At 44.9% G+C, this 15,000-nt stretch overlaps 1 protein-coding gene across 1 annotated transcript in view; it reads left to right on the plus strand.

Annotated features, from left to right (window-relative positions):
- The window catches only part of lrp2b (low density lipoprotein receptor-related protein 2b), a 99,609-nt gene that overhangs the window by 32,034 nt on the left and 52,575 nt on the right, over positions 1-15,000 (plus strand). The window contains exons 22-36 of the mRNA XM_063221434.1: positions 1,675-1,778; positions 2,982-3,117; positions 5,044-5,166; positions 5,796-5,912; positions 6,452-6,829; positions 7,302-7,550; positions 8,910-9,118; positions 9,686-9,870; positions 10,261-10,489; positions 10,843-11,020; positions 11,687-11,815; positions 12,732-12,898; positions 13,506-13,649; positions 13,902-14,011; positions 14,730-14,907. Coding sequence (XP_063077504.1) covers positions 1,675-1,778; positions 2,982-3,117; positions 5,044-5,166; positions 5,796-5,912; positions 6,452-6,829; positions 7,302-7,550; positions 8,910-9,118; positions 9,686-9,870; positions 10,261-10,489; positions 10,843-11,020; positions 11,687-11,815; positions 12,732-12,898; positions 13,506-13,649; positions 13,902-14,011; positions 14,730-14,907 — 2,636 coding nt within the window. The remainder of the gene's footprint in view (positions 1-1,674; positions 1,779-2,981; positions 3,118-5,043; positions 5,167-5,795; positions 5,913-6,451; positions 6,830-7,301; positions 7,551-8,909; positions 9,119-9,685; positions 9,871-10,260; positions 10,490-10,842; positions 11,021-11,686; positions 11,816-12,731; positions 12,899-13,505; positions 13,650-13,901; positions 14,012-14,729; positions 14,908-15,000) is intronic.

Below are 15,000 nucleotides of genomic sequence, written 5' to 3' on the forward strand. Positions count from 1 at the left end.
AAAGAGTTAAAATTAACACTGTTCTAGTGTCTATTTTGTCCTGCTCCAGATCAGTGTTAAACACTGGTGTTAGATTTATAGTGTTAAGCTAACACTATAAAGAGTAAAGCAGTTTCGGGGAGCACCCTACTAACAATTTTTAGTTCTAAGAAGGTTCCTGGAACACAAGCCCTTGGTTCCCTATTTGTTCTCTCAGCGTCACTTTATTCCTGTTCATGTCATGTTTGTTCCCTTGCCATTCCCATATGGTTCCCTTAACCTTGTTGGTTGCATATTTGGTTCCATAGACATGCTCCTGATGTTCCCCCAACCTTGTTTATTATTGTGAATGTGTTTTGGTCCTGCCCCACTATCTCTCACCATAGTTGAGGTACCCTGATCATGGTAATTAAGCACCTCCCATCCTCCACCATGACTGAAACACCCTGCGCCTGGCATCAGTTTGCCACACTGCTCTCTTAAGATAATGTTTAACGTTACTGAAAACATGTAAAATGTCTATATTTAATATATCAGGCTATGCTGTACTGCACCACAATGTTAGAGAAATATCAGCTGAGCATGTATGAAGACAATCTAGTTGGGATTAATACCAAATGTTTTCCTTAATGAAGTTTAAAATATAACCATACCATCTACATCAAGTGCACAATGGAGCAAGCAATGTAACATGTGCTGTTACTGACTAGCTCACAAAGCAAGGCACAAGATGTAGCTAACAAATGCCATAAGCCAAAAGCGCCTTTAGCTTGCTTGCAAACATCAAGTGCACAATGGAGCAAACAATGTAACATGTGCTGTTACTGACTAGCTCACAAAGCTAGGCACAAGATGTAGCTAACAAACGCCATAAGCACCTTTAGCTTGCTTGCAAAGCAGGTAAACAAGCACTATGCTGTGCCATGCTGACCAGCCAGCAGGCAGGCAGGCAAATATTGAAAGCACTGTGACAGTCCAGGTTTATATACAGGCTCAAGAGTACCATGTGACCAGATTGATTAGGAGTTTTTCAGGTGCAAGCAATTGAGTCATGATATACCAGCCCTAAGTAATTAGGTTTGGCCAGGCGCTGATGGACAGATTGGTTGTGAGGGGCCTGCTTGTTACCGGCAAAGGTGTAACAAGTTCTCAAGTTATTTCTTTCACTCAACACATCTTTTGTGTGATGTTGTGTGCACAGCCAAACCTTAGATCAACCCAACCAAATTGAGTTAAATGAATGAAATGGAAAAAAAAAAAAAAAAGATTGTGTACATGATTAAAAAAGTCAAACGTTTTCTTTACGTTCTCTGTTACTAGGGCATACAATGGCGCAGACAAACTCCATCACCTCGAGGAGGCGGGGGCTCTCTGGAGTACTTCTAACTCCACACAATTTAACAACTTCATGTGTCACTGACACTGGAGAGCATCTCACTCCATTTGGTGTTGGAATTACTCCAATAGTGTTAATAAGCCTTAACACTGCAACATTAACACTGGCAAATTTACTGTGTATCTATCTATCTGTCTATCTATCTATCTATCTATCTATCTATCTATCTATCTATCTATCTATCTATCTATCTATCTATCTATCTATCTATCTATCTATCTATCTATCTATCTATCTATCTATCTATCTATCTATCTGTCTGTCTGTCTGTCTGTCTGTCTGTCTGTCTGTCTGTCCAGGTATGACGTGCTCCCCCAGGGCCTTCACCTGTGCCAATAAGCACTGTATCCAAATGAGGTGGCGCTGTGACGGCCAGGACGACTGTGGCGACGGCTCTGATGAGGTAAAATGCCCCACCCACACACATGCTGTATTTACCTAGCCAGGCTACGCCCTCCTAATGACACAACACCTTCGGCACTGCAAAATTCTTCAGGAAAAGAGCTCGTTCAAGTAGTTTCTGAGCTCCGCTAGGCTGGGGAACTCCACCCACTTTTTCGGGAAGCAATCGACTTCGAGCAGCTCCAACGGCCCTGGGTAGAGGTGTGTTCAAGGCAGTGACGTGGTTTAAGAAGAGACTTTCTATTGGGACTAACAAAATATTTGGTTTAAACTTCGGCGCAGCCCTTTCTGGGATCGACCAGTTGCAAACTGTGTTAAACCATGCCATTTGGAAACGTTATTCATTATCTTCTTGGAATCTCGGTACGAGATCTGAAAGTCGATATAAATCAAGGCTAATATTTACCTACTGCTGTATAAATTAGTCAGCCAACATAGTTGTATGTGTTAGGACAGAATTTGGTGTGAGCTGCACTCTCTTGCTCAGTCCTCAACCTTTGCAACAAATGTCCCCTAATAACATCATGAGTCTGCCAATGCCCCCAACGCCCCGTCCACCCAACATCATAATGATGAAGATGATGAAAACAGCACAGTCTAATAACAACAATCTTTTCATTCTTTTCATTTTTAAGGGTGCATTCAAACATTCCTTGCCTACTCGTCCATAGCCCTCTATAACCTTGTGCACTTTGTCTTTGTTCTGGTTACACACTCAGTATATTGCTGTACTTTGGTTGCTCTGCTCTTGTATACGGCTTCACTCTATATTCATAACACACTCTGTAGCCTATTTGCCTTGTATGTCCCCCTTTTCATTCGCGTTGGATACATATAATGTAATAGCCTGATTATCATCGACTTTCAAATCTCTTCGAGACTTGGTCTGACCAAGAGTATAACAATTAACATTTCCCAAATGGCATTGTTGACCCCCCTCCCATGTTTTTCTACTGGTTGTTTTCTTCCCGACAAAGTGGGATTTTTCCGGAGCTCAGAAATGATATTTGTACTGCCCCTTGCTGACTAGATGCAACGATGAAGGTGTTGCATCACTAGGAAGGCGCGGCCTGGCTAGTAATGTAATGCATGTGGTCTCTGGCCCATACCCCAAACCCAAATTTACCTAATGCTTCTTTAAGTGCAATGTAATGGGCTGTAATGTAATGTAATATCATGTAATGTACTCTGTTACCCGTACCAGGTGAACTGCCCTACCAAGAAGCCCACCACCTGCAGTTCCCTGCAGTTCCCCTGCGACAACGGAAAATGCATCCCCAAGACCTGGGTGTGTGACATGGACAACGACTGTGGAGATGGCTCGGACGAGAGACAATGCAGTGAGTAATGTTTATGTGCGTGTGTGTGTGCGTGCGTGTGTTCGAGTGTGTGCGTATGTCGTGTTAGTTTGGACAGGGTTCATGTTTCTGATGCTAGGCCAGAGGCACATTCAGTGCATAAACACACACACACACACACACACACACACACACACAGACACACACACACACACACACACACACACACACACACACACACACACACACACACACACACACACACACACACACACAGAGAGAGAGAGAGAGAGAGAGAGAGAGAGAGAGAGAGAGAGAGGAGAGAGAGAGAGAGAGAGAGAGAGAGAGAGAGAGAGAGAGAGAGAGAGAGAGAGAGAGAGAAACACACACACACAGCCCTCTGTTCCCTATATCTGTACTCCCACACACTAATATCTATGTCTCCACATGTTGTCTGCTATCTTAACCAGTTCCACAGTAGGGCGATCTATCAGCCTTGACAGTGAGTTGTGTGTTTCATGTCACTGTTTCCTCTCCTCCCCCTCCTCCTCTTTATGTCTCTCTTCTTCACTCATCCTATCTCATGTCATGCTATCAGTCTCTTAACCTCTTGCGGTTCTTGCACTCCCTGTTTTGTCTCTGTCTGGCCCTTGGCACGACAAGACAAGCACTCACAGTTTTGCAGTCCTTTGGAACATTATACCATAGCAGTGTCAGGAGGAAAACATGTTTGGTGCCACTTTCATTGACTTCGGCTTCATGCACGACATGACATTGTCATAACCGTCAAAACAGTGACATAACGATGGCATGGATGAGTCATAAACATTATGTCAAAGCCAGAAACGTTTCATGGTCATGAAAAGGTGACATTGTTTGTGCTGTCTTTACCAAATGTCACTTAATGACAACAGTCATCAAATGCACTGTTATGACACTGTCATGCCATTCGTATGACTCCGGCTTCAAGTAAAGTGTTACCACATATACTAAGATACATATACTGTATAATAGAATAAAATATAGAATATTGTGCAGGGATGATATCATGTTTTCATTAAAACTGAGAAAAATGCCTTAAAAGCCATGCTATTAGATTGGATACAGTTACTGCAAATTTGATATTGCACTATTTCTAAATTGGGATACATTTGGACCACAAGGCTTTGTCACAAGATAAAGGAGGTGAAATGACCATTTTCAGTCTAAACTGAAGTCAATTTTGTCAAAAATATGTAGTTATTGCACTTTGCCTTTGTAGGGCAGTATCTCATGGGGCTCTTATAGGGCCGTTTTTCATTGTTTTTGTTTTTCTTTCCTTTCTCTTTTTCTGTTTTTCTCTCTCCCTCCTTTTATCTCTATTTCCTTCTCTTTCTTATCTCCTCTCTCTTTCTTTCTCCCACTCGTAAATCTTGTAGCCTCCTCTCTCTCTATCCCACAACGTAAGACCTCCTTCTCTGTTCTTTGTCTTGCTGCCCAACATCTCCTGTCTCGTGTTCCTTATCTTTCTGCCTCCATTCGTTACATCCAGACAGTTGTTGTCTCCCTTCCTCCCTTTCGCCCTCTCTGGCTCCCTTCGACCCTTCATGCCTGTCTCTGCCTCCCTCCACCCCCTTCCCCCCGCTCTCTGTCCTTATCAATGATGTTCCCTATTCAGTCACACTCCCCAACACTGTTGTATCTTCTGCTTCAGCGACAGCGTCTGTGTGTGTATCCTCTGGTTAGTAGGTTCACTGGCTGTTTTATGAAGACTGGATGCTGGCTCAACTGGGAATGAGATCTTGAAATCCCACTTGCGATCCCACTGTAAAAATCATAAACCTTAATCAAAAGTTACTATACGATTTTTGACTATGATAAAAATGTAAGTGTTAAATCTCATTTTCACTCTCTCTCTCTCTCTCTCTCTCTCTCTCTCTCTCTCTCTCTCTCTCTCTCTCTCTCTCTCTCTCTCTTTCTCTCTCCCAGATGGGACCATCTCCACGTGTCCGCCCGGTTTCTTCCTGTGTCCAGACCACCGCTGCATCTCCAACTCCTATGTGTGTGACGGAGACCAAGACTGCATGGATGGATCTGATGAGAAGGACTGTGGTGAGGCAGCTGAGGTTGAACTGTGTGCGTGCGTGTTTGCGTGCCTGCGTCTCTGCGTGCGCGTGCTTGCGTCCGTGTGTGTGTGCATTTGTGGTTGCGTGCCTGCGTGTCTGCATGCGCGTGGTTGTGGGCTTGTGTGCATGTGTGGTGTGTGCCTGCGTGTCTGCACGCGCGTGCTTGCGTGCGTGCGTGTGTGTGTGCGTGCCGTGGTTGCATGCCCAAGTTAGTGACTGACCCGGGTGACCCCTATGTTTCCTTTTAATTGGGATATTGCATATGAAAAGTACCCTTGACACAGTTGTTAGTTTTAGATGAATCTTAGTATCATAAACACAGGTGGGTATGGTGGTATGGAATTGGCTGTGTGATTCTACAGCACTGTTTCCCAAACTTTTTCTGCTGGAACCCCATTTTGGAACTAAGAACATCTTTGTGACCCCCCACCCCCCATATTCCTGTTATTGCTAAATTCTGATTTAGATTCATAGGAAAAGTGAATGTATTGACCATACAAGCAACTCCTGACCCCCAGTTTGGCAACCACTGTTCTAAAGAAAGGGATGTGATCAGTAATTGTTTTGACATGTCACTTCCTGTCTTGTCCTGCCTGCCCTGTCCTATCCTGGTAGAGTTCTCCTGCTCCTCATCCCAGTTTGCGTGTGCCAGTGGCGACCAGTGCATCAGCAAGAACTACCGCTGTGACGGCGTGTTCGACTGCAGAGATCACTCCGACGAGAGAGGATGCCGTGAGTAGCAGCAGCAGACTAATGCATTGACATACAGCACTAGCATAATGTGTTGGGGAGAACACAGACTAAACAGATACTAAACAGATACTAAAGAGACTACTACCAAAGCTACTTGTACTGCCACTACTGATGCTACTGTAATGCAGTGCAAGTGCAGTGCTGCTGTACCAACAAACCAGACTATATTCAAGAACTAGCATGTTACATGAGGTTAGTCTATCAGCAATGAAGCTGTGTTTTCAATTGATTAAGTTAGTTATGTAAAATGAGACTATTTATCATGGACTTTAGGTCAGAGCTTTAAAGGTTCGAATCCCATCCTTCCACTCTCTCTCACTCCATGTTTAGGTGCCCTTGAGCAAGTCACTCACCTAACCCGTCACTGCTCCAAGGACTGTAGCCGATACCCTGTATTTAAACAATAACTGTATGTCACTTTGGGTAAAAGCGTCAGCTAAGTGTAATGTAGGCCTAATGTAATGTAATGCAATAGTTTTCATTGTTTGTAACTCTTCCCCTGCACTCTTCCCCTTCAGCCACCAGGGGGCCAGGCCTGTGCCACGACAACGAGTTTCAGTGCCAGGTGGACGGGCTGTGCGTGCCGGGCTCATGGGAGTGCGACGGGCATCCCGACTGCGAGGACGGCTCTGACGAGCACCACGGCTGCCCGCCGCGCACCTGTCGCCCCGGCTACTTCCGCTGCACCAACGGCAACTGCGTGCCGCCGCAGTGGGTGTGCGACGGCGACAACGACTGCCGGGACATGAGCGACGAGCAGGACTGTCCCACGCCGCCGTTCAGCTGCCCCGCGGGACAGTGGCTCTGCCCCACCGACCAGGTGTGCATCGCCAACGCCCAGGTGTGCGACGGGCAGAGGGACTGTCCCAACGGAGCCGACGAATCACCTCTCTGCAGTGAGTAGGAACTCTCTGTGTGTGTGTGTGTGTGTCTGTGTGTGTGTTTTTTTTGTGTGTGTGTGTGTGTGTGTGTGTGTGTATGTGTGTGTGTGTGTCTTTGTGTGTGTGTGTATGTGACACAGAGAGAGAGAGAGGGAGAGGGAGAGGGAGAGAGAGAGTGGACATTGCTATCGAGCAGATATATGACAGGCAGAGGGACTGGCCCAATGGAGTGGACAAATCACTCTTCATAGTGTGTGTGTGTGTGTGTGTGTGTGTGTGTGTGTGTGTGTGTGTGTGTGTGTGTGTGTGTGTGTGTGTGTGTGTGTGTGTGTGTGTGTGTGTACAGTATGTATGTATGTATGTATGTATGTATGTATGTATGTATGTGTGTGTGTGTGTGTGTGTGTGTGCTCACGTGTGCATGTGTGCATGCATTTATGTTCTTTTAAACCACTGTTTCATTGTCTCTATGTGTGTCTCATCCCAGACGGTGACGACTGTGCAGTAGCTAACGGTGGCTGCAGTGACGGCTGTATCCAGGGCCCGTTTGGAGCCCAGTGCACGTGCCGTCCGGGCTTCCAGCTGCTGAACGACTCCAAGACGTGCGATGACATCGACGAGTGCCTGATTCCCGGCTTCTGCAGCCAGCAGTGCTTTAACGAGCGCGGCTCCTTCCGCTGCTACTGCATGGACGGCTACCTGCTGGAGCCAGACAACCGCACTTGCAAGGCCAGGAGTGAGTCAGAGACATGCATATATGCCTATATATTGTACACATATAAATATATTCCCATTAGACCAGTGGATGGCAGCATTGCACCTGTCTGTCTGTAAACCAACAAACCAGACTATATACTAGAACTAGTATGTTACATGAGGTTAGCGAGGGTCCCTTGCAAGGCCAGGAGTGAGTCAGAGACATATGGGTCAATGACGTTTTAGTTGTAGCACACGTCCTGACGTTGCAACCACAGTTAATGCCACTATTGTATGGATTAAAGATTTAGTTTCTTGTTTTTAGTAAATTATCTAAGAAGCATATTCATTGCAGTGCATTAATCACCAATTAGTAATTCATTTATGGGCATTAGTCTACAAGAAAGGACAGAGCAGGCTTTACTTTCTGAGGAAGCTTAAATCATTTAACGTCTGCAACAGACTCCTCCAGATGTTTTACCAGTCTGTCATGGCTAGTGTACTTTCTTATGCTGTGGCATGCTGGGGCGGGAGCATTAGGAGGAGGGATGCTGGACGTCTGGACAAGCTAGTGAGGAAAGCAGGCTCTGTTGTTGGTACAGAACTGGAGGCTCTTAGTACCACAGCTGAAAAGAGGACATTGGGCAGATTGGACTCTATAATGGACAATGACCATCACCCCTTGCACTCAGTCTTTGCCAACCAGCGAAGTCTGTTCAGCCACAGATTCCTCGCCATTCCCTGCAAGACTGACAGTCTGCGTAAGTCCTTTGTCCCCAGGGCCATCCACCTATTTAACTCAACAACTCAGAACAACACAATGAAAGAGATTGTTATTGGTGACTGGACTGCATAACCCCCCCCCCCCCCGGCCATGCCCCCATTCCATCCCCCTCCCACCCCTCCTTCAACAATCAGTAATAACTATTTCATATCTGAATGTGAAATGTGAATGTGAAATAATCTATTTATTTATTTTTGTATGTATGCTACTAGACACCTAAATTTCCATCGGGATCAATAAATGTTACTCTACTCTACTCTACTATTAGCTGTAGTTGTACCACTTGACGTCTGAGGCCAAAAAATATAATTTACCCATATATACCTATAAACAGTACATACTACATACAGTATAATCAGTACACATACATATATGCCTCCACACTTTACTACATATTATATATAAATGTAGTGTAATGAGATCACTACCGAGCTTCCGTCTCTCCTCTCCAGACTCCATTGAAGCCATGTTGCTGTGACCAAACATAGTCAGATCATAGCTGATCGTAATAATCAATCAAATCAACATTACAATAATAATAATTCCTGTTATTCGTATAATACTGACAATTCCTATAATTTATATAATTCCTATAATTCCTGCTCTGCTCTCCAGACCCCATTGAGGCCACGTTACTGGTGACCAAGCGTAGTCAGATCATCGCTGACCGCATCAACTTCCGTCCACCCATCGTGCAGCCTATCGTGAGCGGCTCCAACATTGTCTCTGTGGACTTCGACCGGCTCACCAAGAGAATCTACTGGGCAGACGCCTCCCAGAAGATGATATGGAGCTCCTTCCAGAACGGCACCGACAAGAGGAAGGTGGGTGGTACACACACACACACACACACACACGCACACACACACACACACACACACACACACACACACACACACACACACACACACACACACGCGCGCGCGCGCGCGTACACACACGCGTACACACACACGCGTACACACACACGCGTACACACACGCGCGTACACACACACGCGTACACAGATGTAGACACATACAAACAGTGATGCCACATGTGTAGTTGTACAACACTGCCCATTCTCACTACTTCACATGATCATTTTCAGACCCAACCAGACTTCTTTCAATTTTTTGAATTTCCATACAAGTACTATAAGTGTCAGCCTGTGATAATACCTTGGCTTTTCCAAACGGGGAAAATCAGTTCAGTTCAGTTCAGTAGCTTTTATTTGTCCCAGTGTGGGCAATTTTTGTGCAGTAGTAGTACACCGTTCACACACACATTCACACTTCACACATAAAAGGCACAAGAAACACATTTTAAGATTTAAAAAGATACAAGTAAGGTGGATAAATAAAATATTGACAACAAGAGGAAATGGATGTACGGTATGTGCTTTACTGCAGGTGTTCACCACGGGGCTGATGGTGCCAGAGACCATAGCCGTGGACTGGGCCGCTCGGAACCTGTACTGGGTCGACTCGGTCATGCAGACCATTGAGGTGTCCACCCTCGACGGACAGTTTCGGAAGATCCTCTTCAGCAAGAACATCACCAGCCCTCGAGGCCTTGCACTAGACCCTCGGAACTAGTAGGATTTTTTTTAAATATGCGTGACTAAACATCTAATATGATCATCATTTTTACAGTAGTAGACCATAAGGTTGATTTGACAGTTTGTGTTGATTTCAGCCTTGAATTAGAACTTCATGGCATTCTGTTAATGATTGCTAAACAATACAATAGCTTATTCTATTCTATTCTATTCTATTCTATTCTATTCTATTCTATTCTATTCTATTCCATTCCATTCCATTCTATTCCATTCTATTCTAGATTACTCTCTTTTATTCTACTCTAGATTACTCTACTCGACCCTATTAATTGTCTAATTCTCCTCTATATGACAGAGTGCATGCTGCAGGATGTCTGTTTACTACTCTGTGTTGATGTGGATCCTTTTTTAATAATTTGTGACCAGCACCAATACCATATTCTGGTCAGACTGGGGTCAGAACCCGCGTATCGAGCGTGCAGACATGGATGGGTTTGGGCGGCGTGCGATCGTGACGACCAAGCTGTACTGGCCCAACGGCCTGACGCTGGACTTCACCACTCGGCGCCTCTACTTCGCAGATGCCTACCTCAAGTACATCGACTACTGTGACTACGACGGAAATAATCGCCACCAAGTGTTTGCCAGCGACGCAGTAAGTTGTGGCTGCGGCATAGCAGCGAAAACAATGAAATAATCAAAATAATCAATATAAACCATGCTTCAGAATTGGGCAAATAGAAAAGTACTCTATATGCTGTATTAGTTCCTGTTAAACAATTGGCTGTGTCGTTATTTTCCATCATGATTAGGTATTTGTTTACACTATCCATGTTTTCTCTTATCTCTTCCTCCTCTTCTCATATCCTCTCATCCTTCCCTACCCCCCCTGTCTCCCCTCTCCAACCTGCTTCTCTCTTCCCTCTCTACTCTCTTCTCCTTTTCCCCTCTCCACCCACCTTCTCTCTTTCTATCTCTCCCTCCTTCGTCCCACTTTTCTCTCCACAGAATCTGCAGCATCCCCACGGCATGACGGTGTTTGAGGACCACATCTACTGGAGCGAGCGCTACACCAGCCGCGTCATGAGGACCAACAAGTTCCACGGTGGCAATGTCACCATCCTGATGACGAATGTCTACCAGCCCATGGGCATGGTCATGGACCACCACATCAAGCAGCCCAACGGTAGGGCACCTGGTGGCCATCCACTACATACGCTTTTTTTTACCCAATCCATGAAAGTCCATTTTTCAGCTTTGGAGCAGGCTTGCAATATGTCGATAGTGAGGGTGCTGGCCCAAATGTTGAACTCGATTTTTCAAGAAAGATGCAACACCTTGCATGTCGGGTTTTTTTAATTGAAAATAAAACATTTAAAAACGCTACATGCAAGGAGCGACCTCTTCCTTGAAAAGTCCTATTCCATGCAATCAGTGGCTCCTAACTGTACAAGAAAAGTATGTAAAGGCCTGCAACAGAATCAAAGTCAGTGGTACCAGTCCCACAGGGATATGACACTTGGCACTTGGTGATTAATGTGTATGTCTGCAGTTATTATTAACCCATGTGCAACAACCCACCAATTTTTATCATGTTACTAAGTTGAATAATGAAGCAATTTAATCACTCAATCAACTGTGTGTGTGTGTGTGTGTGTGTGTGTGTGTGTGTGTGTGTGTGTGTGTGTGTGTGTGTGTGTGTGTGTGTGTGTGTGTGTGTGTGTGTGTGTGTGTGTGTGTGTGTGTGTGTGTGTGTGTGTGTGTGTGTGTGTGTGTGTGTGTGTGTGTGTGTGTGTGTGTGTGTGTGTGTGTGTGCGCGTACTTGTCTATGTATGTATCTGTGTGTCTGCAGTTATTAACCCGTGTGCGAGCCACCTATGTGACCAGCTGTGTCTGCTGGGCCATCGGCGGCCGCGGTACTACACCTGTGCCTGCCAGTCCGGCTGGAACCTCAACGCTGACCAGCGCACCTGCACTAAAGGTACAGCATCCCCAGCACACCTGTAGTAAAGCTAGAGCATCATCAACAACACATCTACACTAATAGAACTGTGACAATGGGATTTGTTACAGCCCTATTGATATTATTTATGTTTCGATTCATAAAGCTTTTTTTTTGCTGAGGAAGACCGGAAAGTTGAAACGTCCTTATGCCCATGAATGAATAACCAGCAAAAATGAACTTATCAGAAGAAAAATGTGTGCGAACCTTTAAAAAAATGTTCAGCACCAGGGATTGTGCTCATGCTAAGCCACAAGTCGATGCACAAAGCTGACATTTTGGGTTGAATATGTGAGATGTTTGGTTGTCATGGTTAACATATGGATGGACTCCTTAGTAATGCTGTCAGAACAAACTCGCCCTGGGGGGCGCTATGGCACAGTGCGCTAAGCCCCCCCCCCCCCCCCATTTGGGCTTGCATGCCCACGGGGACCCCAGTTTGAGTCTGGTCGGTGTCATTACCCGATCCCACCCCGTCTCTCTGTCCCACTCGCTTCCTGTCACCCTCTCAGACTGTCCTATCAAATAAAGGCGTAAAAGCCCCTAAAAATATATATTTTTAAGAAAAGAACAAACTCACCCTGTCAAAGCCCCGTGGTATGATCAAGGGAGCAATTATAAAGTACTGTATAGCTGGCGGTAACTTTCTGTGTTTTATCACTAGTTTTCAGAGCAGTGCAACTATTTGTATTATTTTACTCCAGATGTGTCAAAACCTTATGTAAAAACCCTGCCACAAATTTGACTCAACCAGCTTGAATCAGCAAGACTCAATGAAGTCAACTGCTCTGGAAGTACTGTACACTGTGGAAGTACATTCTTCTCCATTCCGTCACAGATTACAGAACAATGCAACCATTTTCTTATTCCTTTATTCTTCTCCGTTTTGTCATAGATGACACCCCCTTCCTGATGGTGATGAGGACGAGTGTGATACAGGGCATCTCTCTGAACCCCAACGACACCTCTAACAACGCCATGCACCCCATATCCGGCATCACGCAGGGGGTTGACTTCGACTTTGACGACAAGGAGCAGTTTGTCTACTGGGTGCAAGGCACGGTAAGCTTCAAAGTAACAGTCATTTGGCACTGGTACTGTATATGTATTAATACATAACATGATAAAATATTTTGTTTTAGACGGTGTTGCAATATTGTGACTGTAACACTAGAGGGTACTGCAGGAGAGGCAGTGTTACTACCATGGGTCTACAGGGCTGGATTAATGCACCGGCTAAATATGGCTGCAGCCTAGGGCCCTCAACCTGTCAGGGGGCAAAACAGTTTTGCTAGCAGAAGTCAATAGATTTTCTGCCCTACATATATTGTCAGAACAGACTTTAGACTGGAAATCGGCTGTAGAATACCTTGAACTTCGGACTAAATGTTTTGCTTTAATACTACCTTTACATTATATTTGACATTGTATTATACAGTACATTTATGCCGTAGTATTGGGGTAAAGTTATTGTTGATTAGTTATCAATGATCAGAGTTGTATAAAGCAGAAGTAGAAGTGCTCTTAGAGTTGTACCTTACAACACCAGTAGTATGATATTACATGGTTTCAACTATGTAATATCATACTGCTAGTATAATTGCTATACATCGCTAAGAGTACTTCTACTTCTACTTAATACAACTCTGTCAATGATTGTGTTAAACAGGGCCCGATCTACAGAGTGAAGACTGATGGCACCAACAGGACCCAGTTCGCCCCTGCTGGACTCATGGGGTCCCCCTCAGGCCTGGCATTTGATTGGTTAAGCCGGATGATGTACTACACCAATCCCACCAATAAGGCGATAGAGGTGTGTCTTCTGGCTTGTCTTTTGATAGAAATGAAATGTCATAATAAATAGGTTATTATTTTGACTCACAATGCTTCTGTTATAAAACTATATCTTTCACATCATTTATCAGTTATGAAATGATAAGCTGCACATAACATTGCTCAACTCACAAAGATGAATTTTGACTGGGTGCTAAGTCCCATAAGATGTATGTGTGGCATTAGTATGTGATATGTTGTATGTGATGATGGTGCATGTTGTATGCTGTAGGTTATCCGTGTGGACGGACGTCAGAACTTCCGGAGAACCCTCATCACCAACACAGGGAAGCCAGAGGGGGCAGGACAGCCCAGAGGCATCGTGCTGGACCCAGCCAGAGGGTAGATATGATGCTATAATAAACACAGGGCTGGATTAAGATGATTACGGTTGCTGAAGGCCCTCATGAAAGGCAAAACTTACATAGCATCAACATTGGTAGCCAGGAATGAAGAATGACATGTCTGCCAACTGTGGAGAGGAGTTTTAACAAGATTTCCAACTTTACTTGACATGGCAGTAATTTTTTTAGTATCACATTTTGCAACATTTCTGCAATTATTGATTTTTGTTTTTTTGGCCAATTGGGGGCTCCCGGGTCGGTTGGGGCCCCTAGGCTGCAGCCATATCTAGCATGTGCGTTAATCCAGCCCTGTACGTATATACGTAGACCCATGACAATAACACTACCTCTCCTGCAGCACCCTCTAGTGTTTTAGTCACACTATTGCTAACTAATGCCCTTTACAGGTAAAACAAAATATCAGGGGTGAGTGATATTTAGTGTGAGAGCTAGCACAAAGCCATATGTATCTATGATCTATGTATTTAATATGATCTGTTGTCAATCCTGTATTTCGGGGATATACATTGATATCTTCAAAGATCAATTACAGAATCATAAAAAAATTGAAATGTAAATGCAAAAACGTTAGAGGCAGCAGAAGGAATTGTGTTTGATTGAACTTCTCTTTCAGGTAATATTTACAATACATAGTGTACTTCAAGAGACGCCTTCTCCAGAACAGTCCAAGATGTTTGTGTGTGTTTGTGTGGCAGGAAGTTGTTCTGGACAGACGTGGGAACAGACAGTGGGGTTCCCGCTAAGGTGGCGAGTGCAGACATGGATGGAGGGAACCTCAAGAACCTCTTCACAGGGAATCTGGCTCACATCGAGTTCATCACCGCCGACATAGCTGAGAGCAAACTCTACTGGGGCGTCGCCAGTACTGGAGTGGTAAGAACACACGCACGCATGCATGCACTCAAGCGCACACGCACACAGGGATGCCAACAGGGGGTACAAACAGGTGTGTTGTCCTGGGCCCAG

The sequence above is a fragment of the Engraulis encrasicolus genome, chromosome 17, assembly GCF_034702125.1.
Source record: "Engraulis encrasicolus isolate BLACKSEA-1 chromosome 17, IST_EnEncr_1.0, whole genome shotgun sequence".
Taxonomy (NCBI): Eukaryota; Metazoa; Chordata; class Actinopteri; order Clupeiformes; family Engraulidae; genus Engraulis; species Engraulis encrasicolus.